A 20,148-nucleotide genomic window follows, 5' to 3' on the forward strand; every position below is an offset into this window, starting at 1 on the left:
ATAGGGAGCTCGCTGGGAACATTTTAAACATCTAGCCTGATTATCATGGAAACGATCGATAAGTCCTCGAAATGACCGCTCGACAGAGGTCGCGGGCCGCGTCGGGCCCTATTTACATAAAATTCTGGTCTCGAGGCGGAGTTCGTCGTCTGGGAACGCGACGGACAGGTGAAACGGGGCGATGTAACGGGTTCTATCGATTTCATTCAATTCCCCCCCGGTTTTTCGAGCAGTAATTACCGGTGATCTCCTGGAAGCCACGTTGGTTTTCGTCGCGATGATTGACCGGGGATTGGCCGGGGAAATGAACCTGTACGATGTTCTGTGTAAGATTGGAGTGATTTGTAATCTTTGAAGAGTCTTCTTTATTTCTTCATTTCTCGATGGAAATACGTTGGGTGAAAGCCCTATCAGGATTGAAGAAAGCTGGAAAATTGTAACTTTTTTGATAATTTGCTTAAATTGAAATTGACCCTAATTGGTAGAGTTATTTTTGGTAATTTTAATTGGTATCTTCTATCGGAAATAAGTAGGGCGAAAGCTCTATCAGTCGTGCTTTCTCAAATTCAACGCTTTCCTTTAATTTCATTTAAATTTTTGTAGTACCATTAATTAGGATAGTTCCAGAACTGAATAAGAAATCATGTAGTCTAACGTTTAGCCAAATTTTCAAGAAATAAGTATCGCGAAAGCCCTACCAACAGCGAAAAAGTCGCAAAAACTGTTTCATTTAAGCCGAGCCGAAACAAGCATGATTTGTAACAATTCAGGCTGGAATACAAACACTCAAAGTATCTCAGTCCTTTATCTGTATTTTCGGTAAGAAATTATAGTGAAAGCTATACCGAGGATAAACGGGCAATATAAATTACACCGTCTCACAATCAGTTAATTCAGCCGAGCTACTAAAGTCTGCTCTATTCTTGTTGTCTCGAGGAATTTATCGCTAGGGTACTTTTTGGGCTAAACGGATCATGAGAACCTATCAGCAGGACTTGCCCATAAACCCATTCGACAGCTTTCACGATCGGCGTTGGCGCGCGACGCGATCGTCTCGAATTTTCGTCTTAATTGAACCGGCAGCACGCAGCTCCAGGACCACCGCCATCGACGAGCACTTTCGCTTTCTCGTTTCTCTCATTCTCTCCTCCGCGTGTACAGTTGTTCGCAAAAGTACTGGCACGCGTGCCGGGAAACTGAAAAACTTTGTACGAGCAACACTACTTTGTAATCGCAATCACGTTTCACTAGAGATGTTTCTCCTGCGACTTTGATACGTTCGTTGCCAGAGCAAGTACAGTCATTTATCTATTCACGTATTGATCATTCAGATTAACTAACACTACCGGACGAGTCGAAACGACCCATTCCTGATTTCTTCACCTTGCAATTATTAAAAAGATAACAGATGTTTCTCTGGGAAATTATTAAAGAAATTGATTCAGCAATACTCAAACTGAATTATAAATCAATTAAAGTCTCGATAGATGCACCCTTGAAGCTTCTATATAGGAATTTCAAAAAGTCAATTCAATTGCTTGGTAGTTTGTGTTAACATTTTATTTTATTCTATCTTCCACGCGCTTTAGGGATTCATATAGTGTTTCACACGAAGAAACTATGGGAAATAAAGAATCTTCAACCGTTTTGTTTTCTTTCAGACATTTTTTATTTAGATGTGATATTATTATCGTCAGAGATTTCTTTAAGTTTGTGAAAAGTAGGAGGAAAACAATTTAAACTTGAAACTACGGTACAAGGTTAGCTTTCCTCTTACCAAATTAAATTCTATCAGATTTTCCTTCCTACAAACAAGCATCTTTAAACAGTAAACAACTTCTATCTACTGCTAGTATTCATTATCCCCCAAATCTCAACATTGACACCATTCCAACAAAGCCGCATAAAACACCATTCAATTTCAACTCGAACGAAACTGAAAATCCAAATTTAACCGAGTGTCCAAAAACATCCGCGTCCACAAAAGCCCGTACCCTCCGTCTTACGAATCGGGTCACCCGCAGCATTTCGCTGCAAAATTCGCCGGAGTCGCAGCGACGAAACCCGGTTCCGCAGTCGGTAATTATTAACAAGTCTGTTGAGCATCCAGCGTGAGAGCTAGTTATTCCAAGTCGCGAATAAATTGCTGGCGGAAGGAATTGGGGCGATATTAGTCCGCCCCGGGGCGAGAAGCCAGAAGCCAAAGGGTCTCCGAATTTCCTGCGGCGTGGTTCCGGTTGATCGTCGCTGCTCCTCTCGTAATCTATGGTCGGGATTAGCATTGGTACTTAGGCACGTATGTGTAACCCATATGATCACGCTTGTAGCTACAGATCCCGTGCACAGGCTCCTATGCCCGCTGGTGTGTGCGCGCGCTCGCACGTTCACTCTCGACAGTCCACTCCACAATTTGCGCCCGACATATACACACGCGTAAATAGATACTCCGCTTGGGAATATATTCGCAGCAGCGCGTCCGCGCGCTCTATCGAGAGCACACGTACACGAGACACACGTACACACATTGGCGTAATTAGGCACACGCACAGGCGGGGGCCAGCACACGCGAGATCCTCTCGCATACCAGTTATATTCGCGTGACAACAGTATATCCCCGCGCCTGCAGCTCTACTAATAGCGGTATCCTAGGATCCAACGCGCGCGCCGACTGATATATCCATTCCTCGTAACCATTATCCCCTTGGTTCTGTTTGCACGGATACGTTGCATCGGGGGACACGCGTACTCCGCGTGCACGTGCCCTTGGGCAATGCCATCGTCCTGCGCCGCGGATCTTTGCGCTTTTGCGCCCGAGTCCAGTGACTGTTGACCTGTGGTTTTAGCAATTTGAAGTGTGTTGCGTTTGGTTTTATTGGGGATTTTGAGGTGGCTTTGAGCGTAAGGAGGTTACATGGCGTTGTATGCGACGCTGTAAGAGTTAGTGGTTTGTAAGGGGGGAGTGTGTAGTGGATGCAGAATAGTCAGTCTGACACTGGAGGTCATTGTTAATGTGCCATTAGTTTATCGGGGTATGTAAATATTAATTCTTTGGAAATATTCTTCATTTGAATGATTTAAATAGTGCTTTTTTCAAGGCAAGTGCGGAAGGGATTAGTGATAGAAGTTTCAGTGATCAAGGGCTGGTAACTAATGTATTGGTTATTCATTGGTTAACGAATGAATCTTTCGTCATTGTATCTGGTAAAACATAATTTTTCAAAAGTTACATTGGGGTTTTAGTTTCTGTTTCATTAACAATATTGCTCTGGTTTCGCGAAATTATTAAAGTTCCTGGTTCACCAGTCACCCCGCTAAACTTCCAACGAAACATTCAAATTCACTGAATATTAATAAACCTCGTAACTTCGAAATCAGTAGAATAACCACACGGGGTCCCAAAATACTTATCTACTGACAGAAACATTTGAAAATACAATTTACAAATACCTTCCATCGACGACGACACCGCTAACAACTTCCACGAACCATCGAACTCCCAAAGAATCCCGAGAAGTGAAATCGGCGCGGGTCAAATTAAAACTCGATTCCAAATTTAATCAGGGGAATTGACGCGCGTCGGCCGAACACGGAGTGGATACGTACAAGGGTTGAGTACACAAGGAAAGCGGCAACTGCGAGGGATAAGTTGTTACGTAAACTTCGCCCGGAAGTTCTTAGTTCGTTCCTCGGACTCTGGTCACCGCTTTACCCGCTCTTCCCGGCGCGTATAATCCCCCGTTTAATCCGGGCGTAGGCGCGATTTAATTAAGCGGAAATTAATAAAGTGGCGGCGTTCCGCGAAAATTCTCTGCGGAAAATCACGTCGTCTCTGCGTTCTAATTGCCCCGTATACTATGGCTCACCTGTGTTTGGCCCCGGTATACGTGTCGCCTGACAAGATATACACCTATATCCGTCTACCGGGTGGTCAATGTGTATGTGAACGTTTGAGCACACGCGCGCGTGCTAGTGGAGATAGAGCCACATACAACCCTCCACGATACATCTATAGACGCCGCTTGACAGGAATGTGTGATACCTATATACACGGGGTGTACACCCGCGCCACCCCTTATGTATACACGTGTGCTCCCAGAGCCACTGTATAGACACCATATATACGTCCGATTATTAGTGTGTCACACACGCTTGATTTGGTAGCGGGCTTATAACGGCCGCCATAGTGCCGAGAGGCGCCAGCTGGATGTGTTTCGGAACGCACCCCCGTTCCAACCCCCGGCCCCCCGATCCACAACGATACGCGGCTATCTCCCTCGTGTGCATCGCACATGCCCGACGAGGATGACGTTGATTTCGGCCCTTACATCGCGCAGTGGGGGTTCTTGAACTAATTTTTGTGCATCATTATTTTACTAGATCGATTTTTCAGCTTTTTTCTTGCGCATAGAATTATCATGGATTTTTAACCAGTTCACCTTGGAATTTAATTCGAAAAATGTCTCATTGTGCGCGCAATAAAGTCAAGCGATGTATATACTCGTCAGAAGTACAACTGCGGCTACGATGTAATCTAACGAAAATCTAAACCGAAATGAAGAAGAATTATATGTGTACGTGAAGAAAGGATTCATTCGTTGTCGGAAAGATTAGTATCGTTTTGAGGTTTAAGATAACGTGTATACTCTACAAACGCTTACAGGTTAATGCAAACATGTAATATTGAAGCTTATTTAGTGAATGGAACATTGATTTCAATGCTCGGGATCCTTTCATGAGGAAACTTTGGGGATTAGGTCTTCGAACCAACACGACTGGACCTTGTTTGTAGTTTATCTTCCAAATTCAGCGACATTCTTCTTTCATTATACTTCCACGCGATTCTTTATAACAAGTAGTTTCATATACGAAAAATCTACTTGTTAAAGACGGTCTAAAATCCGTGAAATAATAAAAATTGTTGTATACAAATCCGAGTGTCTACCTTCTCATTGTCCTACATTCTAAAGTACCTAGACTACGACACTACTCTAGACTATCGTTGCACCATTCGATTCATCAATTCGTCGAACAGTTCTGTTAAGACAATGAGGAGTCGCGACACACCGAGACTCGGATCTCTCTCTGCGCGTCTTCTCGCGCGGTTGTCGATCACGCGTCGCCGGGACGGGACTTTTCCAGCGCGCGGAGGTGTTGGCGAACAATGGTCATTAGTGTAGATACGGCCGAGGCGTGTGCGAGCGATTTAATAACGCGTCGCGAGTGGGCGTCGCCCGTCAGCGACGGAACACACCAATGGGTGTCCGATATATTCCGACGGATTGGGTCTCTCTCTCATTCTCTCTTTCTCTCTGCATTCGTTTTGTGTGTGTGTGTGTTTGCGCGCGCGCGTGCGTGCGTGTCCGACATCAGTCGTACAAAGGAGAGTACACGTGCGAGATGATCTGTAATTACATGCTTTGAAACGCGACGATCTGTCCTCTTGTTAACCGTTTCGTTCTCCTTCTGTTTCAGGTGAGTTCACGAGTTCCCGTTGCTTGTCGATTAAGCTGCGTTACCGACGTACTCCGGTGAGTGGGCGACTGTGTCGCTTATTCTTTTGCTCGCGGGACGCGTCAAACCTAGTGCACACTTGAACATTTTTTTTTTCATTCTTATTTTTGCCTTGTTCTACGCGAATGATCTGCTTAATAGTGTTTGCCCAGTGTTCCGACAAGCTTAGAAACTTGATTTTTTAACGTGATAAACCTGATTCATGGTTTAACACGTCGTTCTACTGTTCTACATAATTTGTATGTAAATAGACATTTTACAACACGAAAATTTTAACAGCACGTAAATTTTTATTGAAGATTTCACTATACTTTATGTTACCTATAAGATTCTTAAACAGTTGGAACATTTTTCGAACACTCAGTTTGCGTCTTCACTTCTTTGGACGCTGATGAACTTAGTCCATTCGAAATCTGAATTCAGTGATCTAAGAGAAGGTTGTAATACAAAAACTTTTTAACTACTGAATATTTAAAAGAAATATTTCAAGATTGCGCCAAGTTAATACCATCCGGTCAATCGAAATCCGTTCGGGGGCACGTCCGCGCTTCAACCCCAATTTTCAATAATCCAAGCGTGTAATGGGCTTTAAGCCGCATCTCCATTCGGCTCCGGGGAGCTTTCTAATTTTCGGCCTGGACAAAGAGTACGCGCAACGCGAACGTGACTCGGCCGATCTCCTTAACGACGAGGAACCGGCGAGGGAAGAAGCGGCGTGAAGAAAAAAAAAAAAGAAAGAAAGATGAGGGACGCGGCTGGGTCCGTTCCGAGGCGAAAGAAAACGAAGGAAACATGGCGACTTTTGGGCCATATGGCGTTTACGGATACCCAAGCACCGTAAAACCTCTACGGACATAACCTGACCTCTCCTCCGCGTTTCTCTCTTTCTCTTTCTATCTGTCTCTTTTTTCCCTTCTTCCTCTCGCCCTTTCTCCCTTGCGCGTCTCGAACGGGAGCCTTAATCAACAACCGTCAGGCCCTTAAAGGACGACGAATGGTTTCGGCTTGAAGTCACGAAACCGACCTGCTCTCCACCGGTAGCTGTCGGATCGAATTCGATCCTTCCGTTCGAAATAAAACGAGAGAAACGTTTTACTATTCGTCACGAATTTCCGCTTCTGGTCCAGCAACCTCGGACTTGGCTCGAGCTTTAAAGCGTTTAGAAGATTAATTCGATCGTTTATTTCCTGCTCGTTACGATCTTGTCAGTCGGTTACTCGATGATGGCTCTTCTTGGATAATGGGATCGTAGACACTTTTTTGTGCCTTTCTTTTCTGCTGTGATATTTTGGATTGGAAGTTTTTTTTTTATAAATTGGGGACTTTTGGAATTGGACTTTCTAAGAATTCGACTTTTGTTTTTGTTAAAGTTTTAGATTTGCTAGAATTTGAGATCTAGCGTGATATATAGTAAATTATTTATTCTTTGATCATTTGTGGTATTCCGAGAGGATGAAGTGATAGTTTTATATTTTCTTTCATTGGGAGGAAAAGTTTCTAGTGAATTATAAGTATTCTGTAGCACGAAGCTTTTCAGAGACTCTGAACTAAGGGATGTATATAAGGAGATGAAGTGTTTGTATTTTTCATACGTAATCTTCTTTTCCATAACGTCTGTTGCTACACTTCCTGTGGCTTAAGGTGCAACGACAAAAGATAGCATCTCGAAAAATTTATATTTAGGTCTTAATCACGGTTGAGGGGACAGGTATTCTGTCCTTCTATAGAAGAGAAATGCATCAAAGGACTTCTGTCGTCTTAAATTCCAACCATAATACCGCCGAAGTCATATTGAAAATCTACGATGTCGTTTATTTCTCCAAATGGAGTACAATAAAATATTCCTCTGTAGGTCACAATCGACTCGTTACGAGCCCACCCCAGTCAGGCTGTCTCCTGATTAATGCTCAGCATACAAAGTATGTCCCAAAAAGATCAAAAAGGAGTTTCAAACCCCAAAGATCAGAATCGAGAGAGTGAGTTATAAGTCACAGCAACTGGATAGCCAAATCCAGTGTCTGTTATTAACCCCTTGCCTTATGATTTTTTTCTGAATTGAGATTGACTGCTTTGTTATTAATAATTTATTGAATACAAGAGAAAATTCCAGTCTTATTCTATTCCAACGCATGCTTAAAATATAATCATTGATAGCAAAGGAATAATATGTACTTTCCATTCAAACAAATTGAATAATATTTATGTTAAATTTTGTTTGAAATTTTCACCACAAGTCTAACACGATATTGTAGAGCAAGGAATTAAACCCTCAAAAAGCAAACGTTTTCTATGATTACATAGTCACCTATCTCTAGCTTCATTTAAAATCCTTACTCATCAGTTTCTTTTAAATCTGTTTCCAAATGTACTTATCCAAAAGGCGCTGATCTCATTGCATCTGCCACGAACAAGCTCCAACACCTAAGTTAGCTACTAGAATCCAAGTAGTTATTTCTTAAAAGAACTAGTGTCGAGACCTCTACCCACAGATCTCATCAGTTTCAAGTAATTCTACTGAAATCAGTACACACGAGTGTTCATCATTCATCAACCTGTTTCAGTACTCCTTTCAAAACTTCGATTTATAAGTAGCCATCACAATCGAAGGCTCTAATCTCTAAATTCCAGAGTTAAACGCAACAATCTCACAAACCAAATCCCTAACGAACCCAATAAGTCCTCCCTTCCTAAGACCAAAGCAAAAGAACTCAAGCTCTGGTCGCGGTGATCAAATATCCAGGTCCAATATCAATTATTAAACCCTGCAGCCCATCCCATCCAAAATTGCGTCCTCCTTAGTAGACTCGGGGTGGCACATAGCGCCGGTACACTAGCACGAACCCGGCACAGACGCGTTCTCTGGCCGGCGGGCCCTCACCTTCGACTCGAGGGATCGATCTGCATAGCGGTAGCTCGCATAATCGCGCGAAACGTGCAAGGGCCGCGCACACACATGCACGCCGGACGGATTGGGGCGGGTGTGTGCGTCCATTGGCCGTAACACCGCGTACGGGTTAGGTGTCTCGGGGGTCGGATCGAGCTTAGATTAGGTTTGCCCGAGCTAGTTCCGATTTCCGGCGAGATCCCACGGCGGATCGTGCCTAGCTCGGTGCCTGGCCGCGGATTCCACCGTCAACCCGCGAGCTGCCCTCCTCATCCGCTCTTCTTTTCTTCTCGTTCGCATTTTTCCACGTTTCCTCGGCGCTCCTGCGATTCGATTACACGCAACGCTCCCGGTGATTCTGCTCAACTGCCTTTGGTTTCCTGTGCTGTTCTCAACACCTTTTGATACATTGTGCGGTGATTGAGGGTAGGCTTGAATCATTGAACAAAGTGTGTGGTGTTTCTTGGACTTCCTTCAGTTTCGTTTGATCTGAGCATGGATTGTTATTGGATGAGATGGGGTTAGTTACAAAGGTTAGGTTCGGTTATTGAGTTTTGGTTTTAATCTTATTTAGGTGAAATTTTATATCAGTGAACATGCTTATCATTTGTTTAGGAGGAGCGTATATAGCTCTAAAAGTTTCAATTCTAACGTTAATTCGTTGTAAGCAAATTTTGAGAAATTCGATTGAATGTTATTTAAATCAATAGTTTCAATTTCACGTAACTCGTTGTTTTATCAAATATTTATCAACCTCCCCAATCCACTGAAAAACCATGCCTAACCAATATCAAACGAATACTCTCGAAATCACAACCACCCGTAGCTACCTACTAGACCCAAGCAGCATCTTCCAAGCATCTTAAAAAAAAATATTCGAGCATTATCCAAACAGACAACGAAAATCGACGTTCTCACCGTCTCGAGTCTCGTCGGTGGCATAATTGGCAGGGTCTGCGGATAAACGTGTGATTGAGGGGTGGAACGAAAAAGAGGGGCGGCTAGATCGAAGATACGAGGAGGGAGCGTATAAAAAGAGGCCGAGACCGAGGCGAGTTATCTTCGAAACCGAAACTTGCTTCGTGACTTCCAGGGGCTAGGAGTCGAGGAAACTTTCCCCGAGTCTAAATGCAACGGGGCTGGGCATCGGCGGGGAGGGGATGGCGGCGCGAACAACAATAGCAAGAACACACCGCGCCACGTAGGGACGTAAACTCCGCGGAGGATCAGCAGGATATAATCTGGGGGCAGGCACCGTGGTAGGCACCATCTACCGTGAGATCTCCACGGAAATCGGAACTGGCTCGGGGCAACCCTAATCCGAACCTGATACGACGCTCGCTGCACGGCCGCAGGCTTCTCAATTATTCACCCGGCGATTTCATACTGTCCAATCAAAGTTTAATAGAAAACCGGCCGTGTATTAACCTGCTCGCCTATAACGTAGTCTCTTTTCTTGGCCGATCCTCTTTTTAGGTGAAACTGATTATGATTGGAACTCGCGTTCGTTGAGTTACTGCTGGATAGAAAGTAACATCCGGAAGGGGATGCAACAAATACGAATTTTCTTCTTGGTTGTTATACTTTTTTATCACAATTGTAACGATATTTTTATGGGAGCACAGGATTTTTGGAGTACAATAGGATTCATGTTATTAACTACTTAAGTTCGACGAGTATATACGTCATTTTAAAATATAGAATGATACTAATATTTTCAACGACGAATTACTTATTTTTTCAGATAGACATTTTTCTTCGTTTTCCTCTAGTTTTTTATGGAAATGTATCATGGGTGCATTTGCCCCGTGTTTGACAAGTACATATACTGATAGCTACCGGTATTGTACGAAATTGATTAATAAAATAGAGATTCTGGTTCTAGTGAAGCTAGTTTCTAGGAGATTAAATCAGATTAATTTCTCTCTCCACACACACACACCTTTCGTTTCATAGTAAGGCAATGATTTATATTTCCTTCGCGATACACGGACACATAAGCCGAGCACACTATCCGTTTTCCCCCGCAAAAAAATCAAAGTAACATTATCGAGTCTAGTCACGACATAAATCGCAAGAAAAGGGGGTTAATTTAAAACTCTTATCTCCGAATCTTCCGTTCCGATTCTCCTCACGCAATCCGCCGGCGAACCTGCCATTAAAACAATAACCAAAAATGACTACGATACCGTGAAATTATATATCACCAGTTTGAAAGAGATTCCACCGTAATAACCATTTCTCATCAATATTCCCGCGCCCGGCAATTTCCTGAAGACCTGCTTAACCATAATCATTTTCGAAACAATTGAACCAGTTTCCCGGACGCGTTCGCCTCGAATCAGTCGTCCCCTTTCGAAGATTTTAAGTCCTTTTATGCTGGATAACGGGTCTCCGCGCTGGAAGGCTCGCTCGCGCGCCAGCTATAGCAAGCGTCAGTAAAGCGTATTTATAGCAACAGTCAATAATTTCGTGGTGGAAACCATCGCGTTTCGTCGGGAGTGCGGATAGAAGCCGCGAGTCGGCGAAACACGGAGAAACAGAGACAGAAATCGAGGGACAGAGCGAGAAAGAGAGAGAGAGAGAGAGAGACAGAAGGAGGGACACTCGAACGGTTTCGCGAGAAATCGAGCCACCGAAAACTAAGCCTCTCTCCCGCGGCCTCGCGGTCGATCCTCGCGCGATTGCTCTATCGACAGCGATTACCGGCCGCTCGGAAATTCAACATGTTACTACCGGCACGACCGTATTCGTCTATAAGTTAATTCGAATCGATCAAGAGGCCGGCCGCGGCGAAGGTACACGTGTCTCTTTTAATTTGCCGTTGAAAGCGGTCGCCATCTTCCGCCAGTCGCGGACTTATTCCTCCGAGTGGGACAGAGAGAGGAAGAAAGAAGACAGGGGGGAGACGATTCTGTATAATGGGGTCCCGACGACTTATTACGTCGAGCTATTCCGGTCGACGAGGATATCGGCTGGAAAAAGAGAGAAAGAACTAGGAGAGACGCGATTACCAGTCGGTGTAATTTTCTTTATCTGAGACCGGTGTCCCTGCTCTAATCCAGCTGATATCGGTTGCATCACGTGACCACGATACGCCGGTAATCAACGAAACCTTCAAATCCGAACGCGGCTGATTTTTTTGGTCGGAGGAAGTTTTTGTACGAGTTTCGAGGCTTGGAAGCTTGAAGTTTGACAGTAACGCTAGTGAGCAATTAGAATGACTTATTTTGAGATTCGAGGGGTCTCCTTGTCTTGTATCTGTACGAATAAAGAATTATTTATTAAAAATCTTTTGCAAAAACGTTGTAATTGAAACACTTGTAAAATAAATATTCTGAAGTAAGTTGATTTGATCCACTCGGTAGGTTTAGTGATAATATTCCGCGGTTTGTTTTAGGTGTTTGTTCGTTTCGGAATCTGTTATTGTTGGTGTTGTGATGTTCGTTTGGCGGGTATGTTTGTTTAATATAGGAAATAGGAAATGTATGACTTTGTTGTATATCACGTTGTATACAATAATAATCTTTAAGGGTTCAGTAAATAGTTTTACCATCTGTGGTCTGGTGAAAACTGCAGAAACATTTAGAACTTTGTATTCTATCTTCGTTATCAATTTAATTAATCTATTATTATCATTAGTATTATCTCTGTTTGGTGCCTTCACGTTTATTAGCCTCTTGCGTTAGGTTAAGTAAGCCTCTGAGGGTTAAGTAAGCTCCTATAGGTAGCATTAGCGTCGTACTGCCAGCGGCTCCCCTTAATAATTTATATTCTTGTAAGGAAGATCGAATGTACTAGCTGTTGAAATTCACCAGTTTGCAGCTGGCATTTGTCGAGTACCGCGATCAAAATATCCCTGTAGAGCGAATTATTAATGAAACATTACTTTTACCGTTTTAATGGGCGACGGTCCTTCGACTTTCACTTGAAACTGTTTGAAGCCGATATTCGTAAACTTCATTAAATAAAACGGCCACGAACTTCGTCGGCTTTATTAAATTTTTATGGTTCACCGGTGCTATAGATAAAGAACAACTTTTTCTTTAATCACGTTCAACCAGGAAATCGGAACTCACCCTTTAATAATTGACTCAAGCGAACGCGAACAATCATTTTCTTTAAATTATCGTGAAATTCTTCTGTCGTCAATATTTAATATTTTAAACCAACTTCAACGTACAATCTCCATTGAATTCTACTTTCTTTTCCCAAGAAAATTGCAAAGCAAGGAGTTAATTTATCTTGAGAGGAAGTAAGTAAAAGATTTGTATCCCGTATTAAGAGCTTTGGAAACTTTCTTAATCCCCCTCCGTGCGATTTCATTCGCAGCTCTGCTCGTCGGAGTTGTTGTATCCTTAATAATTAGCAAGATGAAGAAAGAATATTCTACAGCTTAAAAACTAATAATAGAGGAATGATATTTCCCCTATCATAAGCCAACCAATTAACTCTTCAAAGATCCACGATAAAAACTATTCATCTAAAACATCTACAAATTCATCATCAACCCCAAAATCACATAAAAAAATCCAACAAACACAATAATTAAACCATAAACTCGAAAAAAGCAGTATCTTCCAAATTCTACTTCAACCTTCCACAAACCTCCACCCTCATCAGCTTCCATTGACAACCCCCACCTTCACCAACAAAAAAAAAATTAAAAGTAATCAAAAACCAAACTCAAAGATAATAAACATAAAAAGATCCTTTCCAAAATTTTTCTTCCCAAAGGAAACTCTGAGAAATCTCACCCTCTGTTTCCACGTCAAGCATAGAATAATTCCAGGGGTGAGGAGCCGCGTCGGATTTGTTCTCACGGGCGGCGTTATTTACGCGACAAGTCTCGGATTTTAATTCGAGGCCACGGGTGACCGGTCCTGAAATTCGATCCAAAATTACGGGAACGATGCCCGGCCGACCGGCACGGCAGCGAGAGTTCCGGGGCCGTGCGGAGAAACACGAGATCGTTCCCGTTCGGTCCCAGGGAATTATGGTTTTCGACGGTCAGAATTATGGTTTTGCTACGCCAATGGCCGGGTCATTTCCTGAGTGTCGGGGGTTCTTGCTCCGTTCTCCCCTCCTCCTCTTCGCCCTCCGCGTCTCGCTGCTCTCATCTCTCTCGCTCTCTCCGCTTTCATTTTTCCCTCTGTGCCTTACTTTCCTTTTTTTCTCTCTCTCTCTCTTCTCTCTCCCCGCCGTGTTTCTGCGTCTCCTCTCTTTTCGCCCCTTTTTATCCCTTCTTAACTGCTCGCCTCGCTGCCGCGGCCACCTTCTCTTCCTCGGCGAGACAGGGTGGAACGGTCCTGTTCGTTCCACGGAGCAGGAAAATTACAGATGTAAGAAGAGAGGAGAAAAAAGACGGAACGAGATGTGCTCCACCGCGGGAGGAGAAAAAAAATGTGAGCCTCTCGTTCGCTGCCGGAACAAAACGCACTGTGGGATCGCGACGACGCGCGCTGGATGCGTCGTTATTGGATAAACGTTCGGGAGCGTGGATTACGTTTTGTTCGATCTCGCGATGAATGTGTGGTTTGATCATTTGGGGCTTTTAATGGGAAACGTTTGTATTAAATTCTTCTGCGCACTGTGCTTTTGAATGGCATTTGGGGTTTGGTGTTTTTTGGACTGGAATTATTGAGACGTTATTTTGAGATAAGGATTTATTTGTTTGATTAGTGTGTGTAGGTTTTTGTGTTTCGTATGTGGTTTGATAATTTGGGAGTTTTCATGGGAAAAGTTTGTTAAAAATTATTTATATCTTTGGATCACGCGTTGGTTTTTAGCCTTTTTCCAATCGTGGTTATCGAGATATTGTTCTGAGGCAATAATTTATTTGTCACGTAACTAGTACGTGTACGTTTGTTTTGTAATGCTCCTTATATCATTCGAGTGTGTCTTCATGGCAATTTTCTATTTGCTGTAATTCTCGAGTAGGCACAGGTGGTTGCCTAGCTTTAGAATTTTATCGTCATAGTATAGAAAATGTAGATTCAGATAACATTATTTAATGTATCAATAAGTAATCCTTTACTTTGTAGAAGACGCTTCAATATGGTTTCAATTGAAAGCGTCGATTCATTACTCTCATTTTTCACGATAGTGAAAACAAAATCTACCAAAGTAATAATTCTGTAAATTTCCGATTTCCCAAGAAGAACAAATATTAAATTATCTGTACATTTACAATATCAAGAGTCTCAAAAATATTTTCGTACCACTCGTTCCTGAAAATCACAACACATTTCACACCGATATTCTCAGTCCACACTCTGACCCCAATAAAATAATTACTTCTCAATTCAACCAATGCAAAAAGATACCCCAAAAACACTCATAAATATCCAATCCCCGGCAATATCCCCTGCCCTAATATCCACAGTCTCAAATTTTCCATCAGAGAAGTCCTCTCAATCCAATTCGTCTCACAAAAATGACAAAACTCGAAATAAAAAAGCATCTCGCAGCACCGGGAAAGAGAAATGTAACCCTCGTTCATCCGGGAACAAAAAGATCCTCTCCGTGGGATATCCCGATGATGTACACGGTCCAGGATCGAAACGACTTTCCATCCCGGCGGAACGACCATTTTTTGATACTCCCGAAACAGGCCAATATGGATCCTCCCGTCGGTAGATTGCGCGGGGAAGAGCGAGCCGAGTTCTCGAGTCCGAGAAAGAAAGGCGGGATCGATAAGGGTCGTCGTTTCTTGCCGTCGGGGCGAATCAATTTTCCCCGAAGCGAGGCTTTTCATCGCGGTATCGCGACTCGGAACCACATTTTCCTTTTTTCTTCTCCCCCTTCTCTGCCCCCCTCCCCCACCGCCCGGAAGCCGAGATTAACGTAATAAGCGCGAGATATGGAAAACACCGGGACCGACGTAAGCGTTTCCCCGTCGCCGGGCGATCTCTTTGCACAGGTGCACCTAATCTGAACTTCTTTTCACCTATCGACGATTGAATTGTGCAATCGTGTTGATAGACGCTCCTACCGAGAGCCTCTCGTCGGTTTGCCGTCGCCTGGTAATTCGCTTGTCGGCTCGCGGCTTCATCCCTCGAAAAAACCGTGGAACAGTGATGAGCAGTTCACAGTTAACTGAAGTCTAGAAACGAGGATATATGGAGTTCTGTTATTCCAATCCTTTGCCACTATAGGATTCCTTGCCGTACGATTTCGTTTGCGATTGAGCTCGATTTTATTATCAATGATCCGCGAGAAATGTGAAGTGTTTGTTACAATTACATAGGAACTTTGAAGGCGAAATATTGAAAGCAGCAAAATATTCCATCCGTGTGCAATGAGGAAGATTTTTATTTGTTTAATTTAGAGATCCGCACTCCAGTATTACAAGGTACAGAGTTAGCAGAGTGATAGAATATTAGACTCCAGCTTGCAAGATGATAGTCCAGTGCTACCATACCGAAGCATTTTCATTGTCTCTCTAAAAAACTTGGTGATCGCTAGGGTTGCAACTACAGCTTAGCTTTACGATCCTCTTCTTAAACCGGACCGAAATTTTGTGCCGCAATTTGCTCGCTTATTGCGCATCCTCATCAGACCCATCCTCTATCCGGAAGGATCTGTCCGATCTGTTGCCTCCGCCTGCGCAAATGTTCGGGCCTGTGATTTAGGCTCCCGAGGGCCCCTAATCCTGGGACCATCGCCTACTCCTTGCACAACCTCGTTATTGCTGTTTCGTGTGTAAAACAATGAGATTAGCGCCGGCCGGGAACCGGTCGCACGCTTTTAAAGCCCGTAATCCTGGCGGGCCGTGGACCTGCCGGAGGATAGCGTGCCACTGCCGCGCCGCCTATACCCGATCCTTTTTCTCCTCCCCTTGCGAAGGGCTCTTTGCTACCCTGCTCCGTGGGTTGCTGCCGGTGCATGTCTTCGCCCTCTACCTGTTCTGAGAACATTTGCTGGCTCGCTTCGTTACGGGGGTCTGTGAATCGGGACATCATGGGATGCGGTCGATGGGAAATTAGCGGAGTTGAAGATTCCTCGTAGAGTATTCTGCTGATCATCTGGAGAAAGTATGGCGCGTTTTTTTCATTTTGTGTGAGTAATTTTGAATGACGGATGAATGTTTGCTTTGTATTTCGAAACGGATGTATGAAGGAATTTTTAGTGGAGTGGGATGATGAGTGCAGTAGTTGGGCTCAAATTTTCGATTATTGATTGTTGATTAACTGAGATTCATTTAGATCTCGCTTTCGTGGATTCTAAATAGATCTTACTTTGTAGGTATTTAATTGTTTGTCTAGAAGAATAAGGAACTGTTTCAATATGTAGAGACTGCGTGGAGGAAGTATTTAAGGAAAATGGAGTAAATGGGAAGTTTTAGCGTATGCACTGTTCAAATCGTTAAGATAGACTCAGAGTTATTATTAGAAGTATTAACGTATTAAACATTCAATTTATCAATTAATTAACTGTATAAACTCCTACTATAGAAACATAAAATTCTATATTTGTCATTACTAGGTTACAGACATTCGAACTTTGGACAGAGTATACCATCGCATTCATAGAGACGCTCTTCTAGGCGGCCATCTTGAATCCACTTATTACCATTGAAACTTCAAATTCCTATAATTCAAAAATAAAAAATCCCACTTTTCTTCAAACAGCACCTTAATTCCCATATCAACCACAATCTTCCAACGTTCAACCCTTTACAAATGAATATCATCAGCTCCCAACATCAGTCTCAAATATTCAGAATAAAAAATCCCGAGCAAATCCCATTATTCAAATTACAATAGAAAACAATGTCCAATTTTCTTTCCTTAATATATAATACAATTTCTCATAGACAACGTATCCAGCGTTTCCAACAATCCTCCTGCGCAAAGCGTCGAATGATTGCACAGAAGCAATAATCATTTCCAAAACATCGCTCGAATTTCCAAGCCATTCGAACATCTCAATTCCACAGGAGAAGACGTTGGGCCCGAGTCGAGCGTTCCCCGACTTTCCATCTTTTTCCCCCTTCGCGTTGGATTTACTTGCATTCGCGCGGACGTTTGGACGGTCGGTCGCTCTCGCGCGCACGCGCTGGTCTCTACTCGCGCGTGTTGACAACGATGCAGGGCAGATAGTGCGCATGTGCGTGTGCATTCACACGTATTCGGTGTAACGGCGCTGACGCATGCGCGTACGTCGGTCTCGTAGCAGCTGTCCGCCAGGTGCGTGGCCCGCTCGACCAATCAGGGGCCTCCCCTTGACCGGGGGGTGCTCAACCTTCGGTGCCCTCGATTACCTGCGCCCTTTCCCCGTGGGTTGCTGTAACCTGCGACCGACGCCGCCTCGCCTCTCGCCTCGTCCCTCGAATATCCGTCCTCCCTCGCCGATATATTCAACTTTTCTTCGGGGAATCCGAGGCATTCCTGATCGATCGGCCGATCGATCGACGCCTTCCGCCGATAACACCTTCCCCGATCACCTGCGCCTTTTTCTGAAGATTTGCTACCAATCAGACCCAACTCGGCGATCGAATATCCGTTTTCTCAACGGAATTGTCCGTTGCTTTTTGCGCACAGTGAAATCTTGGTCGATTCTTTGATGATTGTCGAGCAATTTCTTGAAACTGTCATGTGTTTTTCACCGTCTCTTTAGTGTGTACTTCTGTGCGAATGAACTTTCTGAGTGACTTTTAAGAGTGTTTATCCTTTAGTAAAATTACTTGATATTGTACTATTGAATTCTAATAATTCTAACTGGTAGACTCTATTTGTGTTTATATAATAACAAATGAGAATTTATTTGCATTCCGAAATACAATAATGCAAAAGAAATTCTTTTATGAGCATGTTGTCTGTTGGTACTGGTATCTACAGTTCATAACATGGTTGACTATAAACGGTGCTGGTGTTGAAAGGGTTATTTAGAGATTGGTTATTAGTTTCTTAAAAGATTTTTGAAGTGTTTCATTAAGGAAATGTTGACATTTTTAATTGGGTAGTTTGTTCGATGTTAATACTTAGTACATTTATGCTTTTGCTAGTTTAGCCTTTAAAGGACCTCCATATTGTAATAAAACTACTAATCCATTTTCTCTAAATGCGTACCTGTATACATGAACCGTGTATAATCGATGGAGAATTACATTTCCACAAAATGTACATGAATATCATTTTCGACATTGCGAAATTATCCGAAATTATTTTCGCCCCCTCAGATTCAGTTACAAAATCCGTGAGAAACAAATCCATGGAAGTTCAGAAAATAACGAGGTGCTTTAAACTTCGGAGCGACAGTGTATGCGACGTTTCCTGGCGCGTTCTTGTATCCTCCGAGCGGCGTAGCATTACTTTATTTGCCCTTTCTTAGGAAATATTGAATAGTTCTTTCCGAACGATGAAAGTTTCCTGGTTTGCGGCCGTCCACCTGGAGTAGCGCTCCTTTCTCGTGAACCTGCACCCTTTCCCTTGGCTTCATTGTCACTCCCACTGTCGCACAATGCGAATATCTGTAATCTCTTGACAAATATTCACCTTTACCCTACCTGAAAATTGACGTTTCCGTGGTCGGTAGCTGTTATTAGCGTATGGACGTGGAAAAAGGAATCACCCACTTTTTGAATTCACTTTATTGAGCACAGCGTTACAAGATTCTGGAGCACGAACTGCTTCGATAGTTTCACAAAGGAAGCGACAGTCCCCCGGCGTTTTTATCCTTTTTGATTCACCAATGGAGAACCTTTAACGCTAGAACTACCGAACGTTTAATAGTATTAATATATAACCGTTATAAACATTGTAACAATAGATTATTTCCGATTTCTTCATCTCTTTGTTATAGTATTTGAATGAAACTATTTATTTTTTAAATCGTCGAGAATATTTTAGAATCTATTGTATATTTTAGAATATTTAAAAATATTTAAAAATATTTTAGTGTCATTTTGGAGATCCGCCATTTTGACAGGTGCCGTAGTTCTACCGTTAAACATGAGTTAATCAGATGCTTTCGATTATCCTACACATCCTAGCTGACGAATTTCCATGGTGAACGGTGCGCTTTATTTGAATAGTAAATAACTTTAGTAAATCAATCCCTTACTTCCCTTAATTCTCTTTTTCGAGAAATTTACCTGAAAATAAAGATACCCTAGGATCAACAGGTTTGTCTCGAAGGAAATCCTCGTTTGAACTCTTCCTACAGGTTCATCGCAACCTGTCATCGTTGAATAATCAAGAGTTCCGATCCTTTGTCGCATATTATTCATGTTTCCCGCAATAAATTGAAACTTCGTTCCTCAATACGTATCTTTCAAGGAGAAAACTGCTTTCTACGTGAACTGTGCCCTTTACTGATCAACGTGTAACACGCGATCACCTATTCGTATTCCTTGAATACCCATCATTTTCGGGAAGATCTTCGCTTCCTCAACCTAGAAACTCGGTTCTCTCCGGATGGTAGGTGTCTTTCAGGAAGTGGAAGTTCTCGTTTCCGGATATCTGTTGCAGATTGTGTCTCGGACGTCCGCACGAAATATTCTCCCTGCCAGAAGCTGTACTTTCACTGGTCACTGATATAATTGATATCTTTTTACGAATATTTTTCGAGGCAATAACGAAATGCAAAAACGGCAACATCGGAGACGAAGAATATACAAGACACTGTAGCTTTCTCAAAAAGTTTCAATTTTCTCTTATGTTCCGCATACTTCATCTTAAGTACGTGAAATTTTGACTGCAGTATCGTTACAAATCTCTTCGCACTGCAACATGTAATTTAACCAAATG

The 20,148-nt window shown here is 42.9% G+C and overlaps 1 protein-coding gene across 5 annotated transcripts in view; it reads left to right on the forward strand.

Moving 5' to 3' along the window:
* Window positions 1–20,148, forward strand: part of LOC116433762 (protein daughterless) — a 212,385-nt gene that overhangs the window by 79,659 nt on the left and 112,578 nt on the right. The window contains exons 1-2 of one of the 5 annotated variants that reach the window (XM_076373746.1): window positions 5,383–5,404; window positions 5,473–5,528. The exons of the other annotated variants lie outside the window; for them this stretch is intronic. Coding sequence (XP_076229861.1) covers window positions 5,398–5,404; window positions 5,473–5,528 — 63 coding nt within the window. The 5' untranslated portion in view covers window positions 5,383–5,397. Of the gene's footprint in view, window positions 1–5,382; window positions 5,405–5,472; window positions 5,529–20,148 lie in introns of those variants that run through there. 5 annotated transcript variants of the gene reach the window in all.

This window comes from Nomia melanderi, chromosome 14 (genome assembly GCF_051020985.1).
Source record: "Nomia melanderi isolate GNS246 chromosome 14, iyNomMela1, whole genome shotgun sequence".
NCBI classification, from domain to species: domain Eukaryota; kingdom Metazoa; phylum Arthropoda; class Insecta; order Hymenoptera; family Halictidae; genus Nomia; species Nomia melanderi.